This window comes from Leptinotarsa decemlineata, unplaced genomic scaffold (assembly GCF_025532065.1).
Source record: "Leptinotarsa decemlineata unplaced genomic scaffold, Ldec_3_MD MMD2_tig00026354_RagTag_RagTag, whole genome shotgun sequence".
In the NCBI taxonomy this organism is placed as follows: Eukaryota; Metazoa; Arthropoda; class Insecta; order Coleoptera; family Chrysomelidae; genus Leptinotarsa; species Leptinotarsa decemlineata.
Window position 1 is genome coordinate 17,319,502 of NW_027412702.1, and position 13,729 is coordinate 17,333,230.

General features: G+C 34.9%; 1 protein-coding gene across 1 annotated transcript; it reads left to right on the forward strand.

The window, feature by feature from the left end:
* The first annotated feature begins 5,913 nt into the window (after positions 1-5,913).
* Positions 5,914-9,639, forward strand: LOC141486388 (uncharacterized). Its single transcript, XM_074184257.1, has 4 exons — positions 5,914-6,484; positions 6,584-6,797; positions 8,937-9,043; positions 9,095-9,639. The coding sequence occupies exons 1-4, from the start codon at positions 5,914-5,916 to the stop codon at positions 9,637-9,639; spliced, it is 1,437 nt and encodes a 478-aa protein (XP_074040358.1).
* Positions 9,640-13,729: the final 4,090 nt, after the last annotated feature.

Below are 13,729 nucleotides of genomic sequence, written 5' to 3' on the forward strand. Positions count from 1 at the left end.
TGATGTTCCAAAAAAGTTTTATTGAAATCTTTCATATTGTCAAATCTATTTGAATTTAAAATATCAAAGACTTCATCCATTTATTCAATGAATGTAGCCGTTCCTATTGCTGCTGATGGTATCTGATTGAAACTGGCATAGGTATTCATCGCTGTAGCTACCGAATGACTGAAAACTTGATTGGCTAATTTAACCTTCATCCTTTGAAAGTTAGTTGGAAATAAATGAGAATTAGTACGTTTGGGCGCTAGTCTATATTGCTTTTCCTTAACCAAGTTGTAAAGTTGTTCAAGATGACTTTTGATGTTGTTATAAAGTTCAATTTCATCAAATTGAATTTATAATAAAAAGTCTGCATATTAATGACTCCACTATATATGGTATATAACAATTTATTTTATTATTTTCGTTATATGTTCATTCCTTCGAACTTACGTAATGAATACTAGAAAAACATACATTTTTCGTCAATTGAAAATGGAAAAAAAATAATGCCGACATCACCCTTTAAATTACAGCAACTCACAGCTCGACACTTGTTCATTCTGAAACTAGACACGAATTTTCACAAATACAAAACCACCACTTACAACGACTCTCTCTGTAATAATAGTCCATGCCACAACTTGGCTCGCTTGATAAATGCATCAGATTCAGTCGGTTGCGCTGTAGTTCGGCCGCGCATAAAATTCGAGGTGGGGAATCTTGACCTAAATATGGCGGAGAGTGAACTTACTTGTGTTTACTTCTATACGGTGACACGATAGATATATCACTGAGTCACCGTCCCCGCAAAAAGTGGAATATCATCAGAAACGAAAATAAAAACGAGCCAAGTTCGTCGGATTGTCCGATCTCCTCTGATGAATTCAACGAATTATTTGGCAATGTTCCCAATGTTATAATAAATGATCTACCAAACACAGACATATCTTTCGAACAGTTTTTACCGAATCCAGATCATGATATGACGAAATTCAACTTCAGGCAAGTCAGCTTTAAACCTACATGTAAGAGATGTGATGAATAAACTGAGAAAAACAAATAGCAATAACGCTTTTATTCTTTAAATCTCAAGAGTTGTACTAGCAATCAAGGGTATTATACTTATTTTTCTAACAAAATTAACAAACAAATACATTTCTCTGAAAAAGTTTCCTGATGTTCTGAAAAATCCGAAGTGGTGCCCATTCATAAAAAAGAATCCTATACAGGATTCATCAGAAGTCATCTTAAAAATCCTAATAACATCTCATTTTGAATCAGAAAATCTTTTTGTTCAAGAACAATTTGATGTCAGAAAAAAATCATTCGACCACATCGGTGTTTGGTAGACTGACACAAATACTGAACAAACATTTCGAAAACAATGATTTCATCTATGCAAATTACCTGGACCTGACAAAGATGTTTGACTGTGTTTCACATATTTGACTCAAAAAACTTCAATATTACAATATTCACGAAGAAACTATCATCTTGATAAAATCTTACCTACAGAACCGACTGCAGTTCATTGTCTTCTAAAATAAAAAATCTTCTCTACTCAATATACAATATGGTGCCCCCCAAGGATCCGTTTTAGGACCACAGCTTTTTCTCGTATTACAAATGACCTGCCCTATTCATCTCCATTATCTCCGTGTTAGGAATCACACGTTAAAAGGTAAGACCTCCTTAGTCCTTAGCTCGCACAAGTTTCTACTTCTGAGAGTTGTCGTTCGTAGGGGTGCGACAGCTGGTTAAAGGAAAAACTGATTTTAAACAGACAGAACACGTTAATACAAACAACATAAAGTATAACCAAAAGTAAAACCAAATTGGTGTGACACCCAAGTCGACTTGTCAAGTCAAGTTTTTATGTCAGTGTTGGTGGTTTGACCAATCAATCGACAAGTGCGGTAGCAGAAATTTGGGAAGCTAACCTGGAATGTCATCGGAAAACGAATCCACATATTTCCAGAAATGATATGAAATCGAGAAAGGTTAATGCAGTCAAGCTGCTGGAAAGTAATTCCATGAAAATCAAAATATAACTTGACTTGGGCGTCACACCCATAGGTGGTTCCACTTATGTCCCGCTTGCGTTTACGCAGTTATTTTTATTAAGTACTTTTTTGTTTTTTGGTAAAGAAAGTTAGTTAGGGAAGCTATATACTATGCTGTAGACGACCCCTCCCGATATAGAAGGCCCCGACACTCTGTCGAATGAGGCCCTCATGTCCCCCGTTAACGGACGAATAGCTTTTTCATCCCTCCCACCCTAGCCAGGTAGGGGAACCCATTTGTCCTTCTTCGACAAAAATCAGCCGAAAGGGTAAGGGAGCTGGGCTCCATCCCGATTGAACTGAAGACGTTGGTCAGTGAGAAAAACAGTTTTTGGCTTTCTACTACTCCATCTTGATACAAAAAAATGTGGGAATCTTCCAAAGAAAGGAAGGAAGTAATCAATTTGATAATAAGTAACTCTACACATGGATATGTAGATCATGCAAAGAAGCAACTTTCAGATACAAACTGGAAGAAAGCCCTCCTGAAACAGCTACTTTCATATAAATATTGAAATAAACTAAAGAAAAAATTTTTTCGAAACGAATACTTTTACATGAACACTGAATTATACAGAAGATACTTTTCTCCACTCAGTTTGTATTCCAAACATTCGTTATGGAATGAAATTCAGATATCATTCACAGGAGTTCTACTTTAAATGAATGGTAATAAATTGCACTTACATGGAACACTGTCATCCTCACTAGTATACATCGAAGTTTCGCCATAAGAAACTTGCCTTAGGGCTCGTCAGTACCAAATTGGATAACATTATAGAAAATACACACAATTTATTCATGAATTACGATTTTTAATGTCATGGAATAAGTTTGATCTACTTATGTCATCGATGACATCGTAATGACATTCATTCACCTATTTGATTAAATCCCAGCCAAGAGGAATCTTATTTGAATTGAAGGGGTTATATTATTAGGAGTGATTTTTATTTGGTTATTCGCATTTTGCCTTCAATCGAAGACCGCCTGCCAGGTACTGACGATGCCCAATAGGCTGAAACAGCTGTTTACCGGTGGCTCTTAAATTGAAGTCAATATGGGAATGGTCAGAATGGTACTTACTTTGCCGAAACGTTGCGAGAATAGTCCTTATGGGTATAAAATACACAGAAAATAGCTCATTACAATGCCTATTTTATATAAAAGAAAACTTACTTGAATATATAAACTTCTCTCAAATTCATGACTACCTCACACGAAATCGTCAAAACATCCAAGCCAATTACCTGAGACTGTCAAGAACACAAGATAGAATCCCCTATTGGGCATACAAGCGGAAGCCAAGGAACTGGATTTAAATCATTTCAAATTAAAACTCAAACATTTTCTTTTACAATATGTCTTTCATTATGTCAATGAGTTTTTCAATGGTACTCTCAGATTTCAGAACAACTTATACAAATTTTGACCCAATTTTGATGACTTTCAGACTTTTAATGTGACTTTCCATCTCCTTTTCAAGCTCTTTTGTACCTATTATTATTGTAATTAATTGTTTTATGTACAACTTGAAATGATTTGTGTAAACAGTCTTGGGTCCTAGAATTTGAATTTGAATTCAGTCTGTTTGCCAAATCACCATGACGGATATATAGCATTCAACAATACATGCAAATAATATAATTGTTTTATCAAAATGGTTAACGTTCCGGCAACGTACCACATACTTTGTCCATTTTACGGTCGCCATAATCGTCCTACCGAAAGGACTATTCAAAATATGTTGGATAAATTTGAGTTCAGTGATTCAGCAAACGCTCGACCAATACCCCAACAATATACGTCGAAAACATCGCCGCGTCTGTGAGAGTGTGCAGAAGAATTCGAGACAGTTGATTTCGCGTCGGTCACAAGAGCTCGGCCTTTCACAGACCACAACTTGGCGAATTTTGCGGCGTGACTTGGACCTGCACCCGTACAAAATTCAACTCACCCATGAATTGTTTGACAAAGGCCCGTTATCATTGGAATCGAAATTAAAGTCATGAAAATTCAAGTTACGGAAATTTTCATTAACTCAAATAATTTACTAGAGCATTGGTTGAGGAGTGTTAAACTTAACGGTTAGGATATGGTTTATGACTACTAAATCAATTGGGTTTATTGGGCAATTAAATCTTCAGTGTTTTGATGCTGCCTTCTGGTTTTATTGAAAAATCGTGTATGATGTCGAAAAATTATATAGTTTTAATAAATTAAAAGGCAGAAGACATATTATTTTGATTTGAAAAAAGTGAGTTCGAATGACTTCAAGCTTATTGTTCTTATTATAGAATTATCTAATTTCTGTAACATAATTTCTGGGAAATGAATTCTTCACTTATTTGGAATGTATGTTGGAAATTCTGATAAAACTAATTTTGAATCGGAAAACTATCATATATACATTATTCCCAGGAATATATTGTTGAACAATGATAATGAAAGTGATTACTACAGTTGACAATTATTCAAAATGCAAATATGTATTTTTCACTTTTCTCGTTTTATTCACTATCAAAAAATATGTAACTGAAAGTTAAGGATGATTTCTTTAAATATTATAGATACAGTCTTACCTTTTTATTTTTTTCTTTTCATTATAGTATATTTTACTGAACATCTAAACCTTAGTTGAGTAGATAAGATGGTTGTCCCGATAAAAATAAACCATTTCAGTCAAACGATTGATATTAATTGGACTCTATTTCTTTTCACAAAATATTTCGAAAGTCTGAACACCGAAAGATTTGAAATTTTTTCTCTTTTGGAGTCACTTTTGGAAAGTATTTTACTGAATCCAGCTCCTGAAGAATGTTTAGAAGTCAACTCAATAAATTCACGATTACATATTGTAAGGTGTCCTATATAATGAAATTTTCGAAACAATTTTTTTACGTAAACACAATAATGAGAGATATAGGTGCAGACGTAAAAGGAGCATAATTTTTAATACCTTTTGATGAAGAAATCTTATCAAGCCTATGATTGATTGAATAGTCAATTCATCATTTTTAATGAATGAAAACACCAAAATTTTGCAAAAATTGTATTTAATCATAAGCAACGGCAGCACTTTTGGACAGGATTTTTTATAATCAATTACGACATATAGAAAGTAAAATTATAGCAGAATATATAAATAAGTGATGCAATAAAATAGTGAATTACGAGGGTATAAAACTGGACATGAGTTAGGTAAATGTTAATTTAAATAAGTGAAATATCCTATACAATCCAAATTATAAGATATATGGATATGATTAACATATAATTTGTCTGATATTTTATCATTGAACAAAGTTGTTCTGGAGGTCCATTACTGCATTAGCATCATTTAACAAGTTATTAGTCATGAAAAATATGAAAATGCCAATAAAGTATTTGATTCATATCTTTAATAGAAATGAAGTGTCCATCATAATATCTATTCTAGAATTGAATAGAACTAGCCGATACTTGATGAATGAGTTTTACATTAATACAATTCATTGTATTATTTTCACTATAAAGGGTTTTACAAAAACCGCGACACGTGTTTCGCTATATACAATATAGCGTATTAAACCGTATTAGTGAGTTTTTATATCTAAAGTCTATCCAAATCCAAGATAGAGTAAAACAAAACAAAACCGAAGCGTGATGTTCACGTGATCGCCCAGTGTCAGATGGAAAGGGTAGCGTTTATTGGTGAATTCGCCTTCGGTACCAGCACAGGGTTGTAATCAGTCGTTTGCGTGTTTGTACAGACAGTGCTGATGACACTGTGAGCTATCCTCTGAGTCCAGCCAGGAAACGATCCAAAAAAAGACATTTGAGTGTTGAGATGAAAGAAGCGATTTTAAATGTGTTCAAGAAAGAGATGGAAGAAATTGTGACAACGACTGTCGACGAAGTCGTATCGAAAGTTTCCGATAAGATTGGAGTGTGTTGCGCTTCGATTTACAATGTTTTACGGGAATATAAACAAAATCTTACATTTTCCAAACCGAATATAAATCAGAATCGTCAAACCATTATAAAATCAATAGATGATGCTGATAAACATGCAATCAGGAGGAAAGTGCATGAGTACTTTTTCAGAAATGAAATACCCACGATAGACAAAGTACTCACAGAAATAAATGAAGATGTTTTATTGCCAAGTTTTAAGCGGTCAACATTCCATAAAGTATTGAAACATTTGAATTTTGTATGGAAAAAACGAGGGCGCAATAGTTTATTATTGGATAGAGAGGAAATTGTGTTATGGAGGAGAGAGTATTTGACCAAAATTAAATATTATAGGGAACAACAGAGAACAATTTATTATATGGATGAAACCTGGGTTAATGCTGGTCATACTACCCCTAAAGTATGGGTCGATGAAACTGTGAACTCATCTAGGAGGGCCTTTCTAGATGGACTATCCACCGGATTAACAAATCCATCAGGTAAACTTATATTCATATCAAGACCTGCCTCAATGTTAATATATAAAAAGTAACCCTCGTATTTGTTTTATTTACTTACATACCTCTTCATAATTTCAGGTAAAGGAAAACGGCTTATTATTTGTCACATCGGCAATGAGAATGGGTTTGTTGCTGAAGGGCTGTGGTGTTTCGAGTCGAAGAAAACTGAAGATTATCACGAAAAAATGAACGGTGAATCTTTCGAACAGTGGTTTTCCAAAGTTCTACCCCATCTGGAGGATAATGCTGTGATTGTAATGGACAATGCAAATGCACCTTATCATTCGCGACGGTTAGAGAAGATTTCGACAACGTCTTCAAAGAAGGTTGAAATCCAAAATTGGCTGCGATCAAAGAATATTAGCTTGGAAGACTCAATGCTAAGAGTACAGCTACTAAAAATTATCAAGGATCGCAAGCTTGAATACCAAAAATATATAGTCGATGAGATGGCAGCAGGCCAAAACGAAATTGTCCTTCGCCTGCCTCCATACCACTGCGAGCTCAATCCCATCGAGTTAATATGGGCGGATGTGAAGAATTTTGTATCTCAGCATAACACCACGTACAAATTTGCAGATCTCAAAATACTTTTTGATGAGGCTTTGAAAAGAGTCACAGCGGAGAAATGGGAGAAGTGTGTTCGGCATGTGATATCGGAAGTCGAGACAAAGATGTGGAAGCTTGTCAACATAATAGAGACACAAATCGAGCCACTGATAATTCAGATTGGTGAGGATGACACTACTGATGAAGAGACAAATTCATCCAGTTGAATAATTTTGATTAATATTCCTTTTGATTTTACATAAAGTAAAAATTATCAATAAAGAAATAATTACGTCTCTTTTCATATAATGCTTGAGTGCGCTGTGAAAAATCCAATGAAAATCTTTTTATATTACACATATAATCTGCATTTTTCCCGTTAAACTGCAAAACTTGTACATTTCACTCGTTATTATAAAAAAGTTTTCCTAAGTATGATATAGCATTTGCGATCAACAAGATGTTGGTTCTGAATACGACCCTGGGCATTCTTGGGATTTTCAATATCACGTGCGTAGGGCATGTCAATGTTTACATCCACTCTATCTTGGATTTGAATTTGCTTTATGTATGTATGTTTGTGGCTCTTTTACGCCTAAACAACTGAACGAATTTAGATGAAACTTACATAAACACAGCTTATACATCAGAATAACATAAAAGCTACAATTTACGAAGGTTTTGTGTAATTTTGGTCATAATATAATGATAAATATTGATCGAGTCGGAAAAATTCTTGCTCCTTGAGAGCTATCGTGGCGTGCGCTGCCTAGACTGTTGGAGTTACGTGCAGATAATGTAGCGTAAGATTGTTTATCTTGAATAGTTCTAAATAAAAGTCCGCGATAGCATGTGGTATGCCAGTATATGCAAAATACTGAGCCATAAATACAATTAAATTGGATACTTATGTTACAATGCACATTTTAGAATATCTGTCACATTCTTAAGAAAATTGATACAATTGTCGTTCAAGTATTTGATATAGATAAACTTTGTCTTTTACACTAAGTAATTTGGACGAATCGTTCAAACGTTATCACGATACACAGTAAGCCATTACGTGTCGCTTTTACTGTAAAACGACGGGGGACGATTCGCGGGGGTAGAAGGGCGATCTAAGCAATGAAGCGCCATCGCCTAGAACGCGACCCGAAAGTTCGTGAAGGTAGACGTCGCTGACGGTTGTCTTAGTTTTGCGAATTTCTTTATAGGTAACATAATTCGATTCTTGAAGCTATTCATTACATATTGACATATTTTTTTAGTTACTGTATTTTTAAAGTAAAAATATAAATTAATAGATGTTGGTCGCTCTTATAATAATGTAGGGGAAGGTGGGGAAATCACGCACGCGGGGTAATCGCGGATGTGTATGTTTCACTATGTTAGAAAAGAATGAAAGATATTCCGGGTGATGTAATCGTGAGTTCATTCCAGACGTAGTGCCGGACAAAAAGTAGTGAAGTGACGACAGGCTCGTTTTACATGGTATGTTTATTTAAAGATTTATCAACAATTTCATATATATTTTTAACTAAAATTGAATAGGTGTATAATATTTTAGGTATTACATAGAAATATCACATTATTTTTTCTTATTAATGTATCATCTAACAATGTTTTTAGGGAGTAACCGCCTGCACCACGCTATTCTAAATTCAAAAAAAATTGATTTGTGGTATTGTGTGTGTTGGCTAATGGCGGATGTTTTTGGGGGGTAATTCCTGCCATCCGCAATTACCCCTACACACCATATAGTTCATATAGTTTATTTCATATTCTTTTTTTATTATATATCCTTATTTTCTGCCCTGTATCTATATGAAATTGTAAATGATGTATTTTAAAATATACTTCTATTTAACTGACTATATTTCAGATACCACAAAATTACCAAAGAAAGACTGAGACCAAATACAAATCAGAAGACAGAAATGGCTATTCAGGATGTTGAAAGTAAAACACTTTCATTTGGAAAATTAGCTGGTATTCATTCAATTCCGAAAAGTAATATACACGAATATCTCAAAAAATAAGTTATAAAGGAGCCAGAAACTGGCAGAAAGGCTATATTTTCTGAAGAACAAGAAAGAGAGTTAGAGGAGTATATCATGAAATGCAGTGAATTATTTTATGGTTCAAATATAGAAATGGTACGAAAAATAGAATTCAAATTTGCAGAAGTGAATAATTTGAAGCACAATTTTGACAAAACATCTCAAATGGCAGGAAAAGACTGGTTCTGTGAATTTAAGAAAAGGCACCCTAATATTTCACTACGTAAACTTGAGTTCACTTCTATCAATGGAATTACGGCTTTTAATGAAACAGAAGTGAAAATGTTCTTCAATAATTGGGACATTTTACAAACCAAACACCACTTTGATGCCAGTCGAATATACAATGTGGACGAGACAGGTATATCCAATGTCCAAAGAAATTCAAGGATTTTAGCACCAAAAGGTCAGAAACAAGTCAGTATGGCATCAAGTGGTGAAAGAGGTACTACAACGACAGTTGTCTGCGCTTGTAGTGCTTCAGGAAAGTATGAATGCTCAGTTGTTACGTGGAGGCAATCCTGATATGATAGCAGCCGTAAGTGATTCAGGTTGGATCAATGAGAATTTATTTGTAGATTGGTTTCACCACTTAATATCTTTTGCTTATCCAACAGTTGCAAATGTAGATGATGAAAAAAAAAACGAGTATTATTGCCTAATTTGTGATGAAAAGTATGAAGATCCACCAAATGAAGACTGAATAAAATGCTACAAATGTGATTTATGGGCCCACGAAAACTGTACGAGTGATGAGAAAGTACTGTTCTGATTAGACTATGTTCGTAATTATCCCACAGATCATCCGCGGTTACCTCACATGTGGGGTAATCTCGGACTCTAATGTTTTGTTTTTGTATTAATATTTTATTTTATATGGAACATTTATTTATGTTGATTATGAGAACATAAGATTGATTAGTTATAATTAACTTTTAGTAATAGATAGCATTCATATTCTTAACTGGTTTTGTTTAATTTTAGTTCTTCCTTAGGTGTTTGCAATTACCCCACTCTCTCCTACAGCCGAAGCTACTGGACCTAGAATCTTGAAATATGCAGGTAGGTTCTTTGTATAGTGTAAATAAGCTTCAAGATAGGGAATCAGGAATTTCCACCCCCAAGGGGGAAAGAAGGGGTTCAAAATTTCGTCAGTTTTGAAGTTGGAAACCTGAAGTTTTGGGTTAATAAAAAAATATTGTAACAAATTCTACGCCGGCGAAGCCACGGACAACAACTAGTCTCTAATGGTTTATAGGTTATATCAGTTAGTCCTTTATCAAATAAATCCACAAAATAGTTTTGAATGATCGACAAGTGAAGTGGCGAGAGTTTGCTGACATTGTGAAGATATCAAAAGAACGTGTTGGATTTATATTGCTTGAGCAATTGACTATGACAAAGCTCTGTTCGAAGTGGGTGCCGCGCGAGCTCAGTGTTGACCAAAAACAAGAACGTCTTGATGATCCTGAGCAGTGTTTGGCCATATTTGAACACAACAAACCGGAATTTTCGTGTCCATATGTGACAATGGATGAAACATCACTTCACTTCACGATAGTCATCTGAGTGGGGAGCAACTGGTGAATCTCGTCCAAAGCGCCCGAAAGCACAACAATCGCCTGGAAAAGTTATGGCCTCTGTATTTTGTGATGTGCATGGTGTAATATTCATCGACTATCTCGATAAGGGAAATACCATCAACAGTGAACATTATACAGCGTTATTGGAGCGTTTGAAGGCGGAAATTGTAAAAAACAACGATATATGGCAAAACAATCTTGTTCCATCAAGTTAGTCAGAACAATGACAAAACTACATGAATTGAACTCCCTAATTGAATAACTCCCACATCCACCGTATTCGCCTGATTTGGCCTCCAGCGACTAGTGGCTGTTCGCAGACCTCAATAAATGCTCACCGGTAAGGAAATTTCGCTTGAATGAAGACATTATTGTTGAAACTGAGGCCTATTTTGAGGCAAAAGATAACTCGTACTACAAAAGTGGAATTGAAATGTTAGAGCGGCATTAGAATGATTGTGTGGCTCTTGATGGAGATAACGTTAATGCTAATTTTGAACCCGAGACTTTTCAGCCCAAAAAGAAAAATAAGTTAGGTCTACCAATTAAACTTTTGTCGCCATTTGTAAAAAGGTGAATTGAAAAAGGAATAGTCAGGAAACAACTTTTTGAAAAACCTAGATGATTTTTTTCCAATGGGACTTCATTCTTTGACATGTTCGGATAACACTGTAATTTATTCAAATTTTTCAATTTATTTTCAATGCCATTTAAAAATTTCATGTTTTATACTGTCTTTAGCGACATTAAATTAAATAGATAGTTTCGGGACTATTCCATTGGAAATTTCCTTCTCGTTCAGAATCTTTCATTTTTATCTTTTGAATGTTGATATTAGTTTCTATTATCAACGGAAAACTGAATGGCATCTTCTTTCATCCTTATTTGTTAATAACAATTGCAGTTTTTTGTGTTACACGTCATTCTGCATCCAATGAGCTATCACCTATATTTTCAGGAGCTTCAAGTATATCAAACACGAATTTCAACTTGTGGACCACACTACAAAAGCTACAATGTCTGCTGATATTTTTCAGTAGGTGCTAAGCGGGGAGTAACTGTACGTCTGAAATGATGATATGTAGTCACGGATACAAAACGTTCGAAATTTGAGAACGTGAAACGGTTTAAAATAACTTTCATTTTTCCGCCGGCTGATTTGACAAGACACGAAGACATCGAAAGTGATACGCTAACAGACAGCGAGCATTTCAAATTTTGATTTACTGTCTCTGCGCCGAACGTATGCACAGAGTGACGGATAGACGGAATGACGGATGTAGTTTGACTCAGCCGTGCATGGCGTGTCCGTAGATATGTTTTGAAAAAAACGATTCGGAAAGAGACGTTTTCAGCTCATTATTTGGACATGCTGAGGTACCTAATAGGTGATTCGTTTTTCTGACGGAAAATGTCTAGTAAATTCACTTACACAACACAATAGAACTCTGAAATTGTAGTCGAAGTAAACGATATTGTGCACTCCTAAAGTTGGCGGCACTCTCAAAAAAACCAATACATAGAAATGAACCGGCAGCGAACTAGTCCACGTGGACTCTAGGCTTAGCGGTTCGTATTGGATAATTTTTACTAAACGAGTTTAATGATTGGCTGAAGAGTCATAAAATTAAATTTGAAGTCATGTTACGGTGACGAATAGAAATCGGGGAATGTGGAGATGGTTATCGCCGTCGTGTTCAGTTCAGGAACTGATCGAGATTTGAGTGTTGAAATTCGATATTGGTGCAGTTATAATTACTTAAAATTTTTGTTATCTGTTTAGAATGTGGCGTCCTTGAACAAGTACTAATAGTAATAACGAGTGTAATAACAACGCAGACTTTTTTCAGTGTAGTGGCTCCAATAGCGATGGTGAACAATGCGAAAAAGAGATACCAGCGAATAAGATTCGGATGCATTTGAATATTGAAACACAGAGAGTATGTTTCAATGTATATAAGAATCTACATCTCAAGTTTGGTTTCGATGGAAACAAACTATTACAAACAACATCAGATTTGACCGAAATTCCTTTCTCATCTGTACGTAAAATAGTCAAAAACAAACTTCATGAACGCGAGACGCAATGTGATACAGGATTACCAAAACCTTCAGATATTCATCTAATAAAATCATTGAAAAAAGCAATACACGACTGTTACAAAAGCAATGAGATTCCTACAACTGAAATTATACGAAAGAAATTGAATACTTCCGGCCATAATGTGAGCTGTTGTGACAAAACCCTGCAGAACTGTATAAAGAAACTAGGATTTACATTTAAAATAAAAAACAAACGTTAAGCAGAAGAATAATGGAATTGCGTAACAAATACTTAGGACAAATAACTTAACATAGACACGAACAGCGAAAAATTTTCTATTTGGACAAAACTTGGCATGACACTCACGACACAGTTACGAAAGGGTGGACTGATGGTTCGAGAATGTGTACGCCTAACATGCCTGCGAACAACGGATCGCGACTAGTCATTGTGCATTGCGGAGGAAGTAAAGGATGGGTTCCGAATTCTTTGAAATTATGTAGAAAAAAATTGAGGAATGCAATCATAAGAACATGGACGCTAATATTTTCGAAGAATGGTTTGAAAACACATTGATCCCAAATTTGGATGCGAAAAGTGTAATATTTTTTGACAACGCTTCCTATCATTTGCGACAGCTCATCAAAGTACCGAATGAAAATTCGAGTGATTATCTTCAAGAGGAAGTTTAGTATTCCTCTTGAAGATTATCACTTCGTGATTGAAACACGTGTCGAAGTAAAAAAATAACGGTTTGGTGTTGGGATAGAACTCCAGTAAAATTTCAGTATTTTAGTTCTGTAGTTGAAAATAGAAATCCCTCCTGTTATATCGAATATAACGTTTCATTATTAGTTTGAACATTTGAAAACTTTGACTGCCTTCCAAATATCCTATACTCAATAATTATTATTTGTCATTTTACTTTCCTTTGTCTTCATCGCTTCATCCAGTCACATGAATTTAGTTTGTAAACCAAACATTCATA